The 19,164-nt window shown below is 33.7% G+C and overlaps 1 protein-coding gene across 4 annotated transcripts in view; it reads left to right on the top strand.

The window, feature by feature from the left end:
* Positions 1 to 19,164, top strand: part of USP15 (ubiquitin specific peptidase 15) — a 128,131-nt gene that overhangs the window by 99,179 nt on the left and 9,788 nt on the right. For all 4 annotated transcript variants that reach the window (XM_079936336.1, XM_079936335.1, XM_079936337.1 and 1 more), the window contains 11 exons: positions 4,223 to 4,396; positions 6,097 to 6,255; positions 6,335 to 6,559; positions 13,894 to 13,977; positions 14,068 to 14,162; positions 14,260 to 14,451; positions 15,360 to 15,475; positions 15,658 to 15,930; positions 16,303 to 16,373; positions 16,718 to 16,833; positions 17,449 to 17,598. In XM_079936336.1, coding sequence (XP_079792462.1) covers positions 4,223 to 4,396; positions 6,097 to 6,255; positions 6,335 to 6,559; positions 13,894 to 13,977; positions 14,068 to 14,162; positions 14,260 to 14,451; positions 15,360 to 15,475; positions 15,658 to 15,930; positions 16,303 to 16,373; positions 16,718 to 16,833; positions 17,449 to 17,598 — 1,655 coding nt within the window. The remainder of the gene's footprint in view (positions 1 to 4,222; positions 4,397 to 6,096; positions 6,256 to 6,334; positions 6,560 to 13,893; positions 13,978 to 14,067; positions 14,163 to 14,259; positions 14,452 to 15,359; positions 15,476 to 15,657; positions 15,931 to 16,302; positions 16,374 to 16,717; positions 16,834 to 17,448; positions 17,599 to 19,164) is intronic.

Raw genomic sequence — 19,164 nt, 5'->3', positions numbered from 1 at the left:
ACTATGAAAGTGTTGGCATTTGTCAGTGTCAGGCAGTTGAAATCAAATGAATTAACAGGTGAAGCTCAAAATAGCCTGTGACTATTAGAATGTCACAAAACTCATAAGTAGCTATAAAAATAACATACTAACATGGTTTATATAATCCTTTTTGTTTTTATCATACATTCATATATATTATCAGGTTTTGTGGGGGGGGGTTTATTCTCAGTTTTTGCTAAGAAAACCATGTATGTTAAGGATGAGGGTTTTTTTTTTTTTATTTTGCAGTTCAGGAAACATTGAGAATAAGAGATATATCCACATAGGCACAACATATGTTGTATGATTTTTAGTCCATATTACATTACTGGAGTAAAATATCATGAGTTAAAAAGGACATTTCCTATGTCTACATATGTAGGACTTCTAATATATATATATATGCCTTAAGAAAGGAATTGTTCTGGAACAGTCCCAATCAGATAGGAAAGTGATGTTTTTATAATAGAAGAACCTTTGAGAGAAATGCTTCAGAACTCTGGTTATAGTTTTTATTATTGAACTAATTAATGAAAGTTATCTTTATTCTTTAAAACATTGTATTTAATGGTAGCCAGTCCAGGTATCCAATTTTCTTGTAATTGTCAAAGATGTTCATGTTTCTAAGATAGCCTCATGTTAAAAGATTGAATAATGAGTTGCATAAATTAAAAATCAAGCTGTATTATGACCAAATTTAAGAAATGGGCTTCTTTCTTCTACCAGAATGATGGCATTGAATACTGATGTCACCTGGAGGAAATATTTTAGTTGTTTGAGCTCTATTACAATAGTTCCTTGAAATTTATACCAAAAGAGAACTTTTAATGTTTAACTGGTTTTCATATTATTTCAAGAATATAGTGACTCCTATAATAACATTATATTCAAGGTGAAGGAGAAAATTATGGTATTTTCAAGATGAGGAAAAAAAGTCTAACATCAGTTTAGTTTTTAAACTATTATGATCTATGTAGTAGAACAGTTAAACTGGCTATTGAATTTCTGTATTTGTGTTTCAGAAAATTTTTAGAAAAATTAAGGTTGTGAGTTCCTTAAAACATTATGTTCAGCAAATAAGATGCTTTGGGGGACCATTTAGGATTTAATAGTTTACATTTAAATATAAAGTTTATCTCAAAATATATTGGTTATGATATCTTGACAGGAAATACAGGCAGTTACTAAGACTATTTGTGCTTTGTTGTTTAGTTTGTTATCAGTGAATTATAATCATCTTCAAACTGGCATGAGTCACTATGAAAATAAGCACTGGTCTCTGTGTCATTGACTTTTTAAAAATCCAAGTAGAGGCCCACTACAAAGCAGATGGTAGATTAAATGAAAGTCAAACAAAAGGGGACCAGGGAGTTTTTAATAGGTGCTGTCTTTTTGGATTTAGTATTCAGGTAGAAGTGCTTGAAGAAACTTTTGAAATTATTCATTACAAGCAAAAATATTTTTGCCTTACTTTGTGATATATCATTCAACAAAATTTGAGTACTCTGTGCCAAACATTGAAAGAAAAGAGTTAAAAAAAAGAAGAAGAAGAAATGGAGGATAAATACATTAGTAAATATAGGCAAAAAACATTTTAACCAAGCATGCATTTATTGTATACATGCTAAATGCCAAGGGACATTGTGCTCAGTGCTAGAGACATGAATTTAAAGGATATCATGATTCCTGCTCTCGTGGAAGTCTCAGTCTATTTGGCAAGACAGACAACCTAAAAATTAAAGTTACACTATATTATAAAATAAATGCTGTAATAAAAGTAAGCACTAAGCAGTAAGAAAACATACAGGAGGAAACGCTATAAGGGAACCTGGGAATCCTTCCCAGACAGGATACCTGAATGGTTTAGTAGAAGTTAGTAAGGCAAAGAAGGTATATTTCATATAGGTAGAGTAATGAGAACTTAAAAAGTGAGAGAATGCATGGAGGTCAAAGAACCACAAGTAATCAAATAAGGCTGGGATGGAAGTTTTTTTGTTTTTTGTTTTTTTAAAGGTATTTTATTGACAAGGGATGAGGCTAAATAGATGGGCAAAAGACAGACCCTTCTAAAGATTTGAAATTTTAATCTGAAATTGCTATTAAAGGATTTGTAGCAAGGAAGTGACATAATTAAGTCATAAATTTTAGTGACAAATTTTAGAAAGATCACTCTGGATGCTATGGAAAGCTAAAAAGATTTTCAATTATAGTTGGAAGCTCTTTGCAAGATAAGGATAAACATGAATAATTAGGTAAAAACAAAGCTCAAGAATTATTCATGTTTGCACAACTTGGTTTTTTGAAGTGTTTAAACGGTAAAGCATTAGGTTCTTTATATAATTGTTACACGCAGTAGTAGAATATTATATTCTTAGTATAACCCTGAGCTGATCAAATATAAGGATTTGAAAACTAATTAATAATTGTTGTAAATGCTGTCTGACCTCCAGTTTGCCTCATCGACTATTTAGTGTTGGTCCTTTTTGTACTAAATGAGATGATACTGCTAAGTGATGACATTTATGCCCTATGTAGTCATGGTGTATTCTAGGTTGCCTGGCCCTACCTCCAGTGCTGGGTTTATAATTAAAATGACATATATTACAAAAAGAAAAGAGAAAATGAAACTCAGAAGGCCTGTAAGATTATGAAAGTTTGAGATATAAAAGGAATTAAGAGGAAAGGTAGAAAAAAAGTCCCTTCCCTAATTACTTCCTACACTGTAGCTTACCTCTTGTTCACATAAAATATTTTACTGTTGAAAAAGACATGTAAATAACTTTACAGGCTGTATAGCCCACCTCAAACATTTTTTAACTGTTGATAATATTTTTATTGCCTAAGAATAATACAATAACAAGTTCCATGATATTATAAAGGGTTCTCCCTTTTACCTTGAGGTAGGGGCCAGACTACCAGTTTGGACAGTATTATTTTTATTAGAAAATTCCAAAATAGATATCATAGTTACATGAGTACACATAAATTGATTTATAATTGAAACCACAAAATATAACGCCGTAATCTATTTTTAAGGATTGAATATGCTTAATTTTGGAGTTTTAGCCAAACAGTATATGACATATAGTCATAGTTTACAGCATCCAAGTTATCAGCATGAACTCAGCAGGCTGAACCTTTCATAGTTACCAAAACTATTTAACTTATTCCATATGAGTGGTAAGCAAGCTTTGAAAAACTTTTATTTCCATTAATATAAGTCTGAACTATCATAAGAACAGGTTTCTACTACTCTATGTGCAAGCAACTAGCTTCACTTAAGGCACTTTGTCACTTTACTCCAAGACAAATATCTTCCTGCAGCCAAAAAAAAGTTAACCTATATGACCGTATGTCTGTGTCAGTCATTACATGTTCTAATTAATGGCTCTAGACATCTACTTGATAAAGTAATATTCGGTTCAAAATGAAGTCACATTTTATGGTATTATCAACTTAAAAAATTATTTCATCTTGAGATAAAATATTGTGGAAAAACTACCTCCGCCGTCTATTTTATTTTAAATCCTAAATTATTTAATTCAAAATGGAACAGAGCTGGAGAATTAATTTATTCATAATTTTAATCTTGCCATAAAGGAAAGTTGGATTGTTGTGTTATTAAAGAAGAGCTAGAAGAAGTAAGAACATAGCCAGAGTTCACATAAAAGTTTGTTTTCTGAGGTTCAGCTGATCTGTCCTCTCCCTTCTAAAAATGGTTGATCCAAAAGGAAAGTTTAGAAGGCTGCACTTTCATGATAAGGAACTGACAATGGAAGCAGTAAATACCTCTTTAAAGTTCATTTCTTGCTTGCCCTCTGTCTCAGTTTTTACCTACTCAGGCTAATTTGCAGATGCCTGGGACGATTAGACAATCCATAATTTCTACCAGTCAAGTAAAAGAAGGAAAGAAAATTCTGAGCTTCTCTCCCAGTTAACCAGTAGTTTGCTGTGGTTAAAATTAATGCAGATTTTACAGCAACAAATATTAGTGTTTTCATTTACTATAAGTAATTGACTTGAAATTTGGGAAATGAATAGTTGAGTACATCATTTGAGTGCTTATTTGATCAGTTACTTATTAGTGCAAGAGGCCATCATGTAAATTTTTTGCTGTATATTATCACTTTATTTCTCTCTACATTTTAACATGTTTAACGTGTGGTTTCCTTTACTTGAAAATATATTTTATTCTTTGCAGTGTTTGAGCAATACACCTCCACTTACTGAATATTTCCTGAATGATAAGTATCAAGAAGAACTGAATTTTGACAATCCCTTAGGAATGAGAGGTGAAATAGCTAAATCTTATGCTGAATTGATCAAGCAAATGTGGTCTGGAAAATTTAGCTACGTCACACCAAGAGCCTTTAAGGTTAGTATGGTAAATACATTTTCAACAAGGCCTATATCACATGCAAGAGGACAAAAATCTTTGGGAAAGGGGTAAAAAATCATAGCTATTACAATGGTTTGTGGCCCTCCAAAGGGACTCAGCACATAAATACATACACAGCATATATGGTATTAAATTTTCAGGGTGGGGCACATAAGAGATGATTAATTTAAGCTGTCGAAAAAGAGTTCTGGAGGTTGGTAAAGGAAATAATGAAATAAAGTTTGAGAAACACTGGTATGGTTCAAAATGACTACAGACAGCAGTGAGCATTTGCAGATTGTTTTAGAATACAGCACATCTCTAAGAAACCTATATAAATATTTTATACAAATGTAAAGACTAAATTTGGGCATGTCATTAAACTCTAAGAACTCTATTTTGCGAGTCATTATTGGTTTGAAAAATTATTGAAATGAAACTGGTCTGCAAAGTGAGCACTAAATATTAATTAAATATATTTTCAATATAATTCTTAAACTTCTGTGTTTTTTCTTATTTGTGAGGTAGTTAATTCTTAGAATCAAAATCTCAAGTAATTTAGTTTGTCATTCAAATAAGAATTGAACTGAAATTTAGCTTTATATTGTTGAAGTTTTCCTAATTAATTATATGGGTGAGATTTATGAGAAATTTTAAGCGTTTGAAGAAAATAAGCAGTTTTCAACCGTTTTTTTTTTTTTTTTTTTTTGTGGCACGCGGGCCTCTCACTGTTGTGTCCTCTCTCGTTGCGGAGCACAGGCTCCAGACGCGCAGGCTCAGTGGCCATGGCTCACGGGCCCAGCCGCTCCGCGGCATGTGGGATCTTCCCGAACCGGGGCACGAACCCGTGTCCCCTGCATCGGCAGGCGGACTCTCAACCACTGCGCCACCAGGGAAGCCCTCAACCATTTTTTATACAACTTAAATGATGTTCATATAGAACATGGACTGGGCCACGTTTTATTAACTATGTACTAGTTCTTAAAAAATAAAAGACAAATCAAAAGAAGTCCTGCATTTATCTTCCTTAACTTTCCAAACTTAGGACAAACTAGTTCAGACAAGTCATTTCTCAACCCTTATCCGTGATTCCAATTAGTTTCATTTTACAAGATGTTCTCAATTATGTGTAAATAGGTCCTTGATATCTGACTTTTTTCTTTTGCATTTCTTTTCAGTCTCATCAAAAAAATACTTAGCACTGCAAAGACTAGGAAAATTATATATGAACATGAATATTCTTTTTATCTCTATGAGATTTATCCTCTCTTTACACACAGAAATTAAATGAGAGCATTGTACTTTTTTTTTTTTTTTTGCATTGTACTTTTTTCAAGTGACCCAGAAATGTTACTGAATTTTAAGTGTTTAGTGTTTCCCAATCCTTCGTACAAAACTATACCATATTTTCTCAATGTTCTCTCCTTAGGTCAGCATTTCTTTTCTATTTTACAGATTAGTTATCATTATTAAAATATTTTTAGATATGTAATTCTTTACATGTATTTATCCATATGTAATTATCATATCTGCATATGACTGCAAAAGTGCCACAAGTTGATTTGAGTGTTACACATAAATTTTAGGAAGTAGGTGAATTCACAAATATGGAATCTGTGAATAATGAAAATTGACTATATATTTTTTAAATCAATCTTGTCCCTAGAACTGATTTTATAGTTTTGCTTCTCTTACAGACACAGGTAGGACGTTTTGCACCTCAGTTCTCTGGATACCAGCAACAAGACTGTCAAGAACTATTAGCTTTCCTATTAGATGGACTACATGAGGATTTGAATAGAATTAGGAAAAAACCATATATACAGTTAAAAGATGCTGATGGAAGACCAGATAAGGTAAATTTAACCATATTATTGTCACCATTGTTATAATAATGTGGTATCTCTTTGTAATATATGTCTGTTTTCCTTACAGGTAGTTGCTGAAGAAGCCTGGGAAAACCATTTAAAAAGAAATGATTCTATCATAGTAGATATATTTCATGGCCTTTTTAAATCAACTTTAGTTTGTCCTGAATGTGCTAAGATTTCAGTAACATTTGATCCTTTTTGTTACTTGACACTTCCATTGCCCATGAAAAAGGAACGTACCTTGGAAGTTTATTTAGTTAGAATGGATCCACTTACGAAACCTATGCAGGTAGGAAGTGATTAATTTCTTTGCATTTGTTATTTTTATAAAAGATTAGTGTTGAGTCCTTATGCCTCAAGTACAATTCGATAATAAGCTGTTTTGCATAAGAGATTTTTATACACTAATTAGTACAACTTTTCAGAACCTTGAAAGGGTGAGGGATGTGTAAAGTACCATTATTTGTCATGTAAAAACAAAATTCTCAAAGACTTTTTCTTATCAGAAAAATGAGAGGTGGTTTGATTTTACAATATTGGTATGAATATTAGCTTACAAAGATTAATAACATAGTAATTTCCCAGTTTTCCAACTTGAACTTTCTTTAATGTTCATTGTAATATTTTTCCTACTGGCTGTTGGAAGAGAAACTAATACTTGCTATACATTTTGATTCATATAATGATAAGATAATGGTATATTTATTTTTTTAACATCTTTATTGGAGTATAATTGCTTCACAATGTTGTGTTAGTTTCTGCTGTATAACAAAGTGAATCAGTTATATGTATACATATATCCCCATATCCCCTCCGTCTTGCATCTCATTCCCACCCTGCCTATCCCACCCCTCTAGGTGGTCACAAAGCACGAAGCTGATCTCCCTGTGCGATGCAGCTGCTTCCCACTAGCTATCTATTTTACATTTGGTAGTGTATATATGTCAGTGCTACTCTCTCACTTCATCCCAGCTTACCCTTTGCCCTCCCTGTGTCCTCAGGTCCATTCTGTACATCTGCATCTTTATTCCTGTCCTGCCCCTGCCTTTTTTTTTTTTTTTTTGATTCCATATATATGTGTTAGCATACAGAATTTGTTTTTCTCTTTCTGACTTACTTCGCTCTGTATGACAGACTCTAGGACCATCCACCTCACTACAAATAACTCAATTTCATTTCTTTTTATGGCTGAGTAATATTCCATTGTATATATGTACCACATCTTCTTTATCCATTCACCTGTCGATGGACACTTAGGTTGCTTCCATGTCCTGGCTATTGTAAATAGTGCTGCAGTGAATATTGTGGTACATGACTCTTTATGAATTATGGTTTTCTCAGGGTATATGCCCAGTAGTGGGATTGCTGGGTTGTACTGTAGTTCTATTTTTAGTTTTTTAAGGAACCTCCATAGTGGCTATATCAATTTACATTCCCACCAAGAGTGCAAGAGAGTTCCCTTTTCTCCACACCCTCTGAGGCATTTATTGTTTGTAGATTTTTTGATGATGGCCATTCTGACCAGTGTGAGGTGATACCTCATTGTAGTTTTGATTTGCATTTCTCTAATGATTAGTGATGTTGAGCATCCTTTCATGTGTTTGTTGGCAATCTGTATATCTTCTTTGGAGAAATGTCTATTTAGATCTTCTGTCCATTTTTGGATTGGGTTGTTTGTTTTTTTGTATTGAGCTGCCTGAGCTGCTTGTATATTTTGGAGATTAATCCTTTGTCAGTTGCTTCATTTGCAAATATTTTCTCCCGTTCTGAGGATTGTCTTTTTGTCTTGTTTATGATTTCCTTTGCTATGCAAAAGCTTTAAAGTTTCATTAGGTCCCATTTGTTTATTTTTGTTTTTATTTCCATTTCTCTAGGAGGAGGGTCAAAAGGATCTTGCTGTGATTTATGTCATAGAGTGTTCTGCCTGTTTTCCTCCAAGAGTTTGATAGTGTCTGAGCTTATATTTAGGTCTTTAATCCATTTTGAGTTTATTTTTGGGTATGGTAGTAGGGAGTGTTCTAACTTCATTCTTTTACATGTAGCTGTCCAGTTTTCCCAGCACCACTTATTGAAGAGGCTGTCTTTTCTCCATTGTATACTCTTGCCTCCTTTATCAAAGATAAGGTGACCATATGTGGGTGGGTTTATCTCTGGGCTTTCTATCCTGTTCCATTGATCTGTATTGCTGTTTTTGTGCCAGAACCATACTGTCTTGATTACTGTAGCTTAATAATATAGTCTGAAGTCAGGGAGCCTGATTCCTCCAGCTCCGTTTTTCTTTCTCAAGATTGCTTTTGGCTATTCAGGGTCTTTTGTGTTTCCATACAAATTGTGAAATTTTTGGTTCTAGTTTGTGAAAAATGCCCTTGGTAGTTTGTTAGGGATTGCACTGAATCTGTAGATTGCTTTAGATAGTAGAGTCATTTTCACCATGTTGATTCTTCCCATCCAAGAACATGGTATATCTCTCCATCTGTTTGTATCATCTTTAATTTCTTTTCATCAGTGTCTTATAGTCTTTTGCATATAGGTCTTTTGCCTCCTTAGACAGGTTTATTCCTAGGTATTTTATTCTTTTTGTTGCAGTGATAAATGGGAGTGTTTCCTTAATTTCTCTTTCAGATTTTTCATTATTAGTGTATAGGAATGCAAGAGATTTCTGTGCATTAATTTTGTATCCTGCTACTTTACCAAATTCATTGATTAGCTCTAGTAGTTTTCTGGTAGCATCTTTAGGACTCTATGTATAGTCTCATGTCATCTTCAAATAGTGACAGTTTTACTTCTTCTTTTCCAATTTGGATTCCTTTTATTTCTTTGTCTTTGTTTGCTTGCTGTGGCTAAAACTTCCAAACTATGTTGAATAATAGTGGCGAGAGTGGGCAACCTTGCCTTGTTCCTGATCTTAGAGGAAATGGTTTCGATAATGGTATATTCAAATACCTGTAATTTTTAGGCATCTTAAGAACCTGGAAAAGAAGTGGAAATTTAGTTAGGCTAAAAATACTTGTTTCAATAATGTTCTAATCTTTTAACAGTTTAGGTTATCAAATAACACTTAGTCTATGCAAGAGCCCTGTGCTAGACCTTAATATCAGTTGTCTGCCTGATTCCATTGCCTAGTGTTATAATTGGATTATTTTATATTTTATGGAGCAAAACACTATATTTTCTCCCTTTATTAATCAGTTAATCGTTTTCTGATGCTTGACCCTCCCTAATAAAAGTATTTCGTTCCTTTTCTTCCTCCTGTTACCCTAATTTCTATTATAGCACTTACCAAATTTTATTATGACCTTTGGTTTACTTTAACTTTTGTCCCCAGACCATGAATTCTTTGAAGAAAAGGACTTTGTATATCTTTGTATTCCCAACCCTCATGACTTAGAAGTGTTCAAAAATTTTATTCATTCAAATGGGCACCTACTGACTGTAAAGCTCTGGTAAACAAAACAGACATAGTTCCAACTTTAGAAGATTCTTTACTAAAGATCTTAGTTTAGGGTTCCAGCCAGAAGTGCAGTTTGTTAGAGCCTGTTAGTCGTATTAGTCTGCTCGGGCTGTCATAACAAAATACCATAGACTGAAGGACTTAAGCAACAGAAATTTATTTCCCCACAGTTCTGGAGGCTAGAAGTCTAAGACAAGAGAGCCAGCCTGGTGGTTTCTAGTGCAGACTCTTCCTCACTTACAGATGGCCGCCTCCTCTGCTGTGTCCTCACAGGGCAGGGAGAGAGACTGGGAGCACAAGCTTTCTGGTGTCTCTTCTTACAAGGATGCTAATCACATCATGAGGCCCCCACCTTCATGATCTTATCTAAATCTCTCAAAGGTTCCATCTCCAAATACCATCACATTGGTTGTCACGGCTTCACATAGGAATTTTGAGATGACAGAATTCAGTCCATAGCAGTGTTCATGAAATCTTTATGAAAAGTATGCTTTGAACAAAATTGTCATCGTGCCATTCATTTAGTGGAAGTGTTTGGGTTTACTGTCAACAGGGCACAGAATATGAAGTATTCATAAAAATATAGTACTTTCATCCAAAATAATTAAAGTTGGTAGAGACTAGTCATGTACTCAGTTATGTAAATTTCACCCATTTCTTTTGCTATTTATCTATTTGCTTCATGAACTCATTGAACCTGGTATCTTCATGTCAGTATTTCATCCAGCAGTGCTGAGAATATTTTAGAGAACAAGAGAGACATGGCACTTGCCCTTATCCATGAGCAAGGTTAATAAATACCTGCTTTTATTTTTGACCAGGGGCATATATGTTCACATGTCTAAAATCACATCCTTTAGATACTCACTTATTCACTTGTTTAGAAGTATAGGATTTTTAACATTCTTTTCAATGGAGAGAAGGTATAGCAATACTAAACTACATCCTTAACTTCTCTAGTTTGTAACTTTACAAATATATGCCAGTGAGTATAATGGAATAAGAGAGGAGTATAAAAAATGAGTAAAAATTTATTGCAACATAAAATAAATGTACTCTATTTCTCTATACTCATTTGTTAAAGATAGTACTTTCCCATGCCAATAATATAACATCTATTATGTAGAAGCAAATTGAAATCAAATTACAGATTAACCTGGAAAGTATGTGTTGAATGGTCTTCTGTAATTTGGGTTATAAATTATTTTTCCAGCAATGTGAATTTCACTAATTTACCTCTTTTCTCACTTGGTGACCAGAAACATAAATTTGTGGAGGTTAGAGCCGTGATCAGCACAGAGGAATTGCGATTTTTTTTTTCCTCTTGGAGACAGTAACAACTCAAATACAAAATGATCACCTCATTAACACTGTGCTCTAACCAGCTCTAGAGGAAAAGGGAATTAGCTAGGTTAGCCCACTTGATGAGTTTTCCCATCACTGAAGGTGATTTGAGTCATGGAAGTTTATTTGTAATTGTGTTGAACATGTGTTATGTATTGGACTCACATACTGTGCAAGATGCTGGAAGTACAAGGGTGTTCCTAGTCATTGTTCTCAAGAAGCTTTTCATACAGTGTGAAAAGTGCTCTGACAGGGTGCTGTAGGGATATACAGAAGGAATAACCTACCCAAAGTGGTGATGATGCCTTTGCTGAATCCTGAAGGGTGATTAGGTTTTAAAATTAATCACATGAAAGTTGGGAATAAAGTATTATATAGAACAAGAGAGTGACACGTACAAAGGGCTGAAGGCAAAAGAGAATGTGGCCCACTTCTGGAAACTACAAGCAGATAATATGGTAAGCAGAAGCTAGATCACAAAGAACGTTGATGCCTTTCATAGGAAGTTTGGACTTCATCCTAAAAGACTAAAGGAGCCATTAAAGTGTATTAAGTATATAGAGATTGTGTGGTCAGATTTGTATTTCAGAAAGAACATTCTGGCTAGTGCAGAGATTGGATTGGACGGGCTTAGATCAGATGTACTAAGAGCAGGTAGGAGGTTTTTGCAGTGAGGAGATGACAGAGGACAAGGGCTTGAACTCTTAAGCTAAGTGTCAGGATGGCAGTCAGATAGAAGAACCAGTTGAATATAGGAGTTGAAAATGTATTAAGAGTATTCAAGTTTATTGAATTGGAAAACTGAGAGAGAATGGTACTATTTGTTTTAATGGGAGTTACAGGAAGAAAGGTTTAAGAAGAAACCTATTTTAGTATTGGATATGTTGGCCTAACATGACCTAAATCTGTGTTTAGTATTGGACAAGTTGAGATTCATGAGGAAAATTTAGGAGAGATATCAATAAGCCTTGACTTTATGTATGTAGACTAGAGGAGAGAGGTCTGTGCTTGAGATATAAATTGGGTGGTGAGCTCTATGAAGATGGTAGTGAATGTCTTAGAAGGATGAGATCACCCAAATGATCATCTAAATCAGAACTGTTTTAAAAAAAAAGGGCCATATTAATAATTATACCAGGACATCAGGCTAAGCTAGGACTCGCCAAAGCAAACTGGGATATATTGTCACCTAGTCTAAGGAAAGCATGTAGAATCAAGAAGGCTGAGGATAAAACTCTGAAGGATAATGCTAGAGGATAGTTCTTTACTCAGAAGAAGGTGTGACCAGGACATTAAAGAATAAGAAGTGTAGTGTCAGAGGGAGAGGAAAATTTTGAAGGAGGCAGTGGTCAGCAGTAATGCTGCAGAGAGTTCAATGAAGTAAGGACTGGTAAAGATTTGGTTAAATGATAGTATTGACAGCCTTGGTAACAGGTTAAATAAAGAGGTGAAGGCAAAAGCCAGGAGTGGATAAATAAGTGAATGAGAGATAAAGAAGTTACGATAGTCAGTGTAGACATTACTTTACAAGGTTATTTATAAAGCAGAGGAGAAAGGGAGATAATTAGTGGAAAATTATTAGAAAACAGTGAGAGACTGTTTTGTTTTTTGAGACTTGTATACAGTTCAGTGCTTTTATAAGTCAAGATAAAATGAAATAAAGGATAATTGCTGGGCTTATGTTCTAGAGCAGCGGTCCCCAGCCTTTTTAGCACCAGGGACTGGTTTCATGGAAGACAGGTTTTCCACGGAACGGAGGCAAGGGTGGGATGGGGTGGGGGATGGCTCAGGCAGTAATGTGAGCGATGGGGAGTGATGGGGAGCGATGGGGAGCGGCAGAGGAAGCTTCGCTCGCTCATCTCCTGCTGTGCAGCCTGGTTCCTAACAGGCTGCGGAACAGTACTGGTCTGCGGCCCGGGGGTTGGGGACCCCTGTTCTAGAGGAGGCAGAAAAGGATAGATGCCAGTGTTAGCCTTGAATGGGGAAGAGTAACACCTGATTCTCTTTCCTTGTGTCAAAAGAGACAGAGAAAAGGACCTTTTAGACTCAAGTTTGTAAGGGGAACAGTAAGTTGGAGATTTTCCTATCCAGTAGCCTATATTTTTCTCAGTGAAATAGGTATTCTGCTGATAGTGAGGGGAGAAGTGGTAAAATTAAAAGCCTAAGAAATGGTGAAGATTTTAAATAGTTATTGAGAAAAATAAGAGAATAAGCGAATAAAGGCTACACAGAAGAATTTCTGGCTGGTGTTGAAGGATCAGCTGAGATTGAGCACTGTGAGTCTGTAGTACACCAGTCTCTGAAGTTGAGCAGTTTACTCCAGCAATCTGAACAACTCTGAGAAAGTATAGCAGGAATAAAACTGAATAACAAAGTAATTAAAGTTTTTGCAATGAGTGGTTAAAGGGATGAATCATGGGGGTGGAAGGACATGGACATAGTAGGGAGCTGATAAACTAGGAGAAAATTGAGAATTAGAACGACTAGATATCTCAGTGCAAGCCAAGAATAGGAAAGAATGAGTTTCCAGGAAAAGTAAATAGTGATTAAACAGTTAAGAGTCTAAGATGTCAGAAGTGGTGCAGGAGATGGCAAGGTCCAAGAAGTGAACTGCAGTTGAAGCAAGTGTAGGTCTTTGAATTGAGGAGTCAGGGAACAATAAGATAAACCATCCATGTGGACTTTGTCACCCAGGATGATGCCAAGATTGGAGACAAGACACAGTGAGCCAGATGCCACCGTGAATGTGAGGAAGCAACCAAAAGGTCCATCTCACCTAGTGAATATTTTCCAAAGTAATAAATGTATTATTTTTTTTTGTTTTTTAGTACAAAGTGGTTGTCCCCAAAATTGGAAACATACTTGATCTTTGTACAGCGTTGTCTGCTTTGTCAGGAGTACCTGCAGATAAGGTAGGATGTTTCTGGGTTTAAAGTATGTAAGTTGGAATTTAGTTTTTCACTGTTGTAAAACCAGCTTAATAGAAATTTATTTCCTTTTAGATGATAGTTACTGATATATACAATCATAGATTTCACAGAATATTTGCAATGGATGAAAACCTTAGTAGTATTATGGAACGGGATGATATTTATGTGTAAGTATGAAATCTATTGTGCAAATATTACTTGAGAAAAAATTGAAAAGAAATATCATAAAATTTTCAGAGTTTATAGTCAATTTTATCCTTGTAGGTTTGAGATTAACATCAATAGAACAGAAGATACAGAGCATGTGATTATTCCTGTTTGCCTGAGAGAAAAATTTAGACACTCAAGTTACACCCACCATACTGGTTCCTCACTTTTTGGTCAGCCTTTTCTTATGGCTGTACCACGAAACAACACTGAAGATAAACTCTATAATCTTCTGCTTGTGAGAATGTGGTAAGTGCCAAACAAGTCTACATTAACAAAATAAAATACTAAATAGCTAATAAAGGTAAACATGCAAGGTACTATCAGAATATAATTAGTTGTCTGTATTATTTCAGTTTTGTTTAGATGGGTAGCAACGTAAGAAATCACATTATAGTCTAATCCAGTTTCTTGATCATGTAAACCACATTACTGAGGTAATTTTAAACCCAGGAAGCATAAATTCTTTTAGTTGTTTTACACCAAAAGTTTACAGTTGGAAGAAAATAGGAATTTATCATGTTTGCATTCTGAAATCATAACAAATGTCATGTGCTTCATTTCTTTATACACCGTGCTCATACTGATAACAAGAACTCATACTAATAAATATTTTTATTTAAAAGGATAAACTTTCATGGTTGATCCTTTTGCAAGGCAACACCTTTTTGTTTTCCTAAAACCTTGATTTGAATTATAACGTAATCAAGAATGCCATTTGCTCCCTTTCTTTTATCCTTTATAGCTAACATATTTAGTTTTCTTTCTTGCATACCTATTTTAATATTGTAGTCCCATAAACCATACATAAAGATGACATTATAAACTATAAGTGGTCTTAGCAATAATATATATATATCATCTAAATGAGGATCTTTATAAAATAATTTTATGTCAAGAAATTATTTGCCACAAACTTTTAACATATAAAAGAAAGATGTTAAAACCCTAGAAGTAACAAATTAACTTATTTTTATAAAGACAGCCAAACACAAATGATTACAGTATCATATCTTGAGTTTGAATTTATCATTGAATCCACTAATGACCACTGTTAATTGTATTTAGAGATTTTGTTTTATTAAAAGAATGAAAAATTTTTTTTAAGTTTTTGCCTTTATAGGACTGAACTTGTTTGATTTCTGATTTTATTTAAGCCGATATGTCAAAATATCTACTGACTCCGAAGAAACCGAAGGATCCCTACACTGCTGTAAGGACCAAAATATTAATGGGAATGGCCCAAATGGCATACATGAAGAAGGCTCACCAAGTAAGACTTCCCTATTAAATTGTAAAAACTTTTCACTTGGGTTATTGCTGCAGAGAAAAATTAAGAGGATGGGGATTAAGGAACTAAACAATATTTGCAAGCCTGGGAAAAATAGTGTTAGTATTAATAAGTTTCAAATGTAACATTGGGTTTATTTAAAGATTTCTAATATCTAATTTTAGGTGAAATGGAAACAGATGAGCCAGATGATGAATCCAGCCAGGATCAAGAACTTCCCTCTGAGAATGAAAACAGTCAGTCTGAAGATTCAGTTGGAGGAGATAATGATTCTGAAAATGGATTATGTACTGAGGAAACTTGCAAAGGTCAACTCATGGGACACAAAAAACGATTGTTTACATTCCAGTTCAACAACTTAGGCAATACTGATATCAACTACATCAAAGATGATACCAGGCATATAAGATTTGATGATAGGCAGCTTAGGCTAGATGGTAAGTATTTGTGGAAAATGGCTTAAACACTAAACTTGAGCGCGTGTTACTTTTTTTAGGTGAAACCATGAAATTCAACACTATCATGAAAAATAACATTTATGTATCTACATTTTTAAATGAAAAGCCTTCATTTCTAAGTATACTAAAACACATGTCGGTGTTTATTAAATGAAGGTTGGACTTATGCTTAAGTTTTTTTTAGCTCTAAAGTATCTTAATGGCTTGGAAACAGCTATTTACCCTGATCACCTAGTGCAAGTAGAAGAGACTGCTATTTGTTTATTCTGGTATATATCTTAACATTAAAATATATTCGTTTTTAACATTAAGGCATTAAATCTTAAAGAAAAAATATGTTTTCCACCTTAGAAAGATCTTTTCTTGCTTTGGATTGGGATCCTGATTTGAAAAAAAGATATTTTGATGAAAATGCTGCTGAGGTAAGTCATCAATCATTCCTTCTTTATCTTTCCCTGTTGATCACACTGTTTTGTTACACTCTTTTGCTTCTACCAGCTGTTTATTTTGCAGTAAAAAATTGGTTATGTGCTAAAAGAGAAAAGGCTTGTTGGTTTTGAAACTGCTTTCTGTTTAAACTTCCTGGTTGTCCATATAGGTGTGTATACAGGAATTATTAGAAGTGTAGTGTAAATCTCAGCTGAAATATGCTTTGATTTTTTTGAGAACATTTAGGAGTTTTTCATTACTATTCATAGTAATATGGTATCACTAAAATGAGTTTTGTTTCATTTGTTTTCTTAACTCAAGAAATACTTCTCTTTAGGATTTTGAAAAACATGAAAGTGTGGAATACAAACCTCCTAAAAAACCCTTTGTGAAATTAAAAGATTGCATTGAGCTTTTTACAACAAAAGAAAAGCTGGGTGCTGAAGATCCCTGGTAAGAGACAATATTAAATAATTGTTTCTAATTATTTTTTAAGGATTTATACTGAGGTATGTGGTACATCAAATTGAAAAAGTGATAATTAAATTCCCTTTGATATTTTTAACAATAAGCATTTCTTTATCTGCTAATGTATTAAGAGGGATGAAAATGTCTTCAAAAGTATTATTATAATGTTAAGCTTTAATTTTGTTACTATATTTTCCATAATAGCCATTTTACTGTGAATAATTAATTTTAGTTACATTTTCCCAAGAACTTTTAGCTGTGCAGCTATTTCAGGAGAAGCTTTTTTAGGAAAATCACAATATGTTTTGTGGTATTACTAATTCCATTAGAGTCCAGAAGTTTTGAGATTTTTCTAATGCCTGTATCTCAGCACAGTTTTATAATACATCCATGTCTTTTTAGCATACTGTAATGTAAATAATCTAGCCCTCATTATTTCTTTGAATACTTATTTACATATTCATTTTTAATAGTTAAATCTATTTGGAAAATCTATTGATGATAAAAATAGAAGTTCCTATCTGTTATATATTAGGCATTACCTAATATTACCTCTAACATTATCTCTAACAAGCTTTAAATATTTCTCTTTATTTTTAGGTATTGTCCAAATTGTAAAGAACATCAGCAAGCCACAAAGAAATTAGATTTATGGTCCCTGCCTCCAGTACTTGTGGTACATCTCAAGCGATTTTCTTACAGTCGATACATGAGAGACAAGTTGGATACCTTAGTTGATTTTCCTATCAAGTAAGTTCTGATTGTGCTTCATAAACATTGGGCACCTCTAGCTTTTTTTTAGACATTAGGTAACTTTGCACACAAATTTTAGGGGGTTGTTTTTTTTTTGTCTATTTACTTTTACATATAGTTGACTTTAAATATTATATTGGTTTCATGTGTACAGCGTAGTGATTTGATGTTTTTATACCTTACACAGCATACAAAATTATTATACTACTACTGACTATATTTTCTGTGCTATATACTAAGTCTCTTTGACTTATTTTATAACTGGTAGTTTGTACCTCTTAATCTCCTTCACCTTTTTCACCCATCCCCCCACCTTCTTCCCTCTGGCAACCACCAGTTTGTTCTCTGTATCTGTGAGTCTGTTTCTGTTTTGTTATATTTGCTCATTTGTTTTTTTAGCGTCCAATCTCAGTTTTTGAGTGTATTTTTGGGTACTTCTGACAATTTGTGTGGATCGGTAACAATTTTTATTCCTTCTTAAGAGATCTTTCAAAGATCAAAGAGAAAATATATTTTTTAAAAAAACAGAGTAAGACTCTTTCTATGTTACATTATCTTATGAGTTCACTGGCCCTGTTTATAAATCTAAGATACTTCATGGGATCTTAGTGATTTTCTTTTTCCCAGGACTTATTTCATCATTAATCCTCAATTATTTCTAAATGCTTTTTTAAAAAGACTAATGTGAAAACAGAATAATGGAATTGCTTAGAAGGAGGATGATGCAGTAGTGTAGTAAGTCATCCCTATTGTCATCCTTCAGTATTCTTATTGCAGCATCCAGAGTATGACATCCTATTTGTAAAAATGTGTAAAGAAGTCTGGAGACAGCATCTTGGTAGCCTTTTTTGTTTTTCTTTTAAGCTTTCACTAAACATAATTGAGAATTCAGAAGGACAAAAAGGGAATAGTGTATCTTCATTCATGGAGTCCAGGACTTTATCACACGCTATCTTGTGACAAGAACATGCTACTCTCCCAATTCGCTAAAAAAAAATTGGTAGTATTCTTTCATATTTCATGATATTTGTGCACCAAATTTACTTAATACAGTTAGTAAGTAAACAAATACTGAAGGCAGGTGTGTGTGCATGCAGAGGTGATTAGAAGGAAATAGGTGATGTAATATTGAAAACATTCTTTGGATTGCTTATTCTAATTGGTGTTTATAAATTTAAAATTGAAAACGTTTTGCAATTATAGAACAAAAAATGCTAATTTTCTCTTTAACAAAACAAAATTATGAGCCATCAAAGTTTTCAAGAATACAGCATTTTGAAAATGTGAGTACAAGATGAAACAAAAGTAATGATAAGCTAGGACCTTTTAGAGCTGTATTTGAAATTTAGAATCATAATTGCTTTTTAATTATGTAAATACAAGAAGAATAACCAGAAATAATGATAAGCTATAAAATGGTCATATTCCAGTTTCTTGCATGCTAGATTATATAAACAGTGGGTTGTATTGCAGAGAATGTTACCCGTTTAGGTTACAGAGGTCATCAAAACCTGAAAAATATAGAATAGATATTGGGGTTATATTTAAATATATACTTATATT

This window comes from Stenella coeruleoalba, assembly GCF_951394435.1.
Source record: "Stenella coeruleoalba genome assembly, chromosome: 11".
NCBI lineage: Eukaryota > Metazoa > Chordata > Mammalia > Artiodactyla > Delphinidae > Stenella > Stenella coeruleoalba.
The sequence above is the reverse complement of the archived record's forward strand: the minus strand, read 5'-3'. Positions and strand labels throughout refer to the sequence as shown.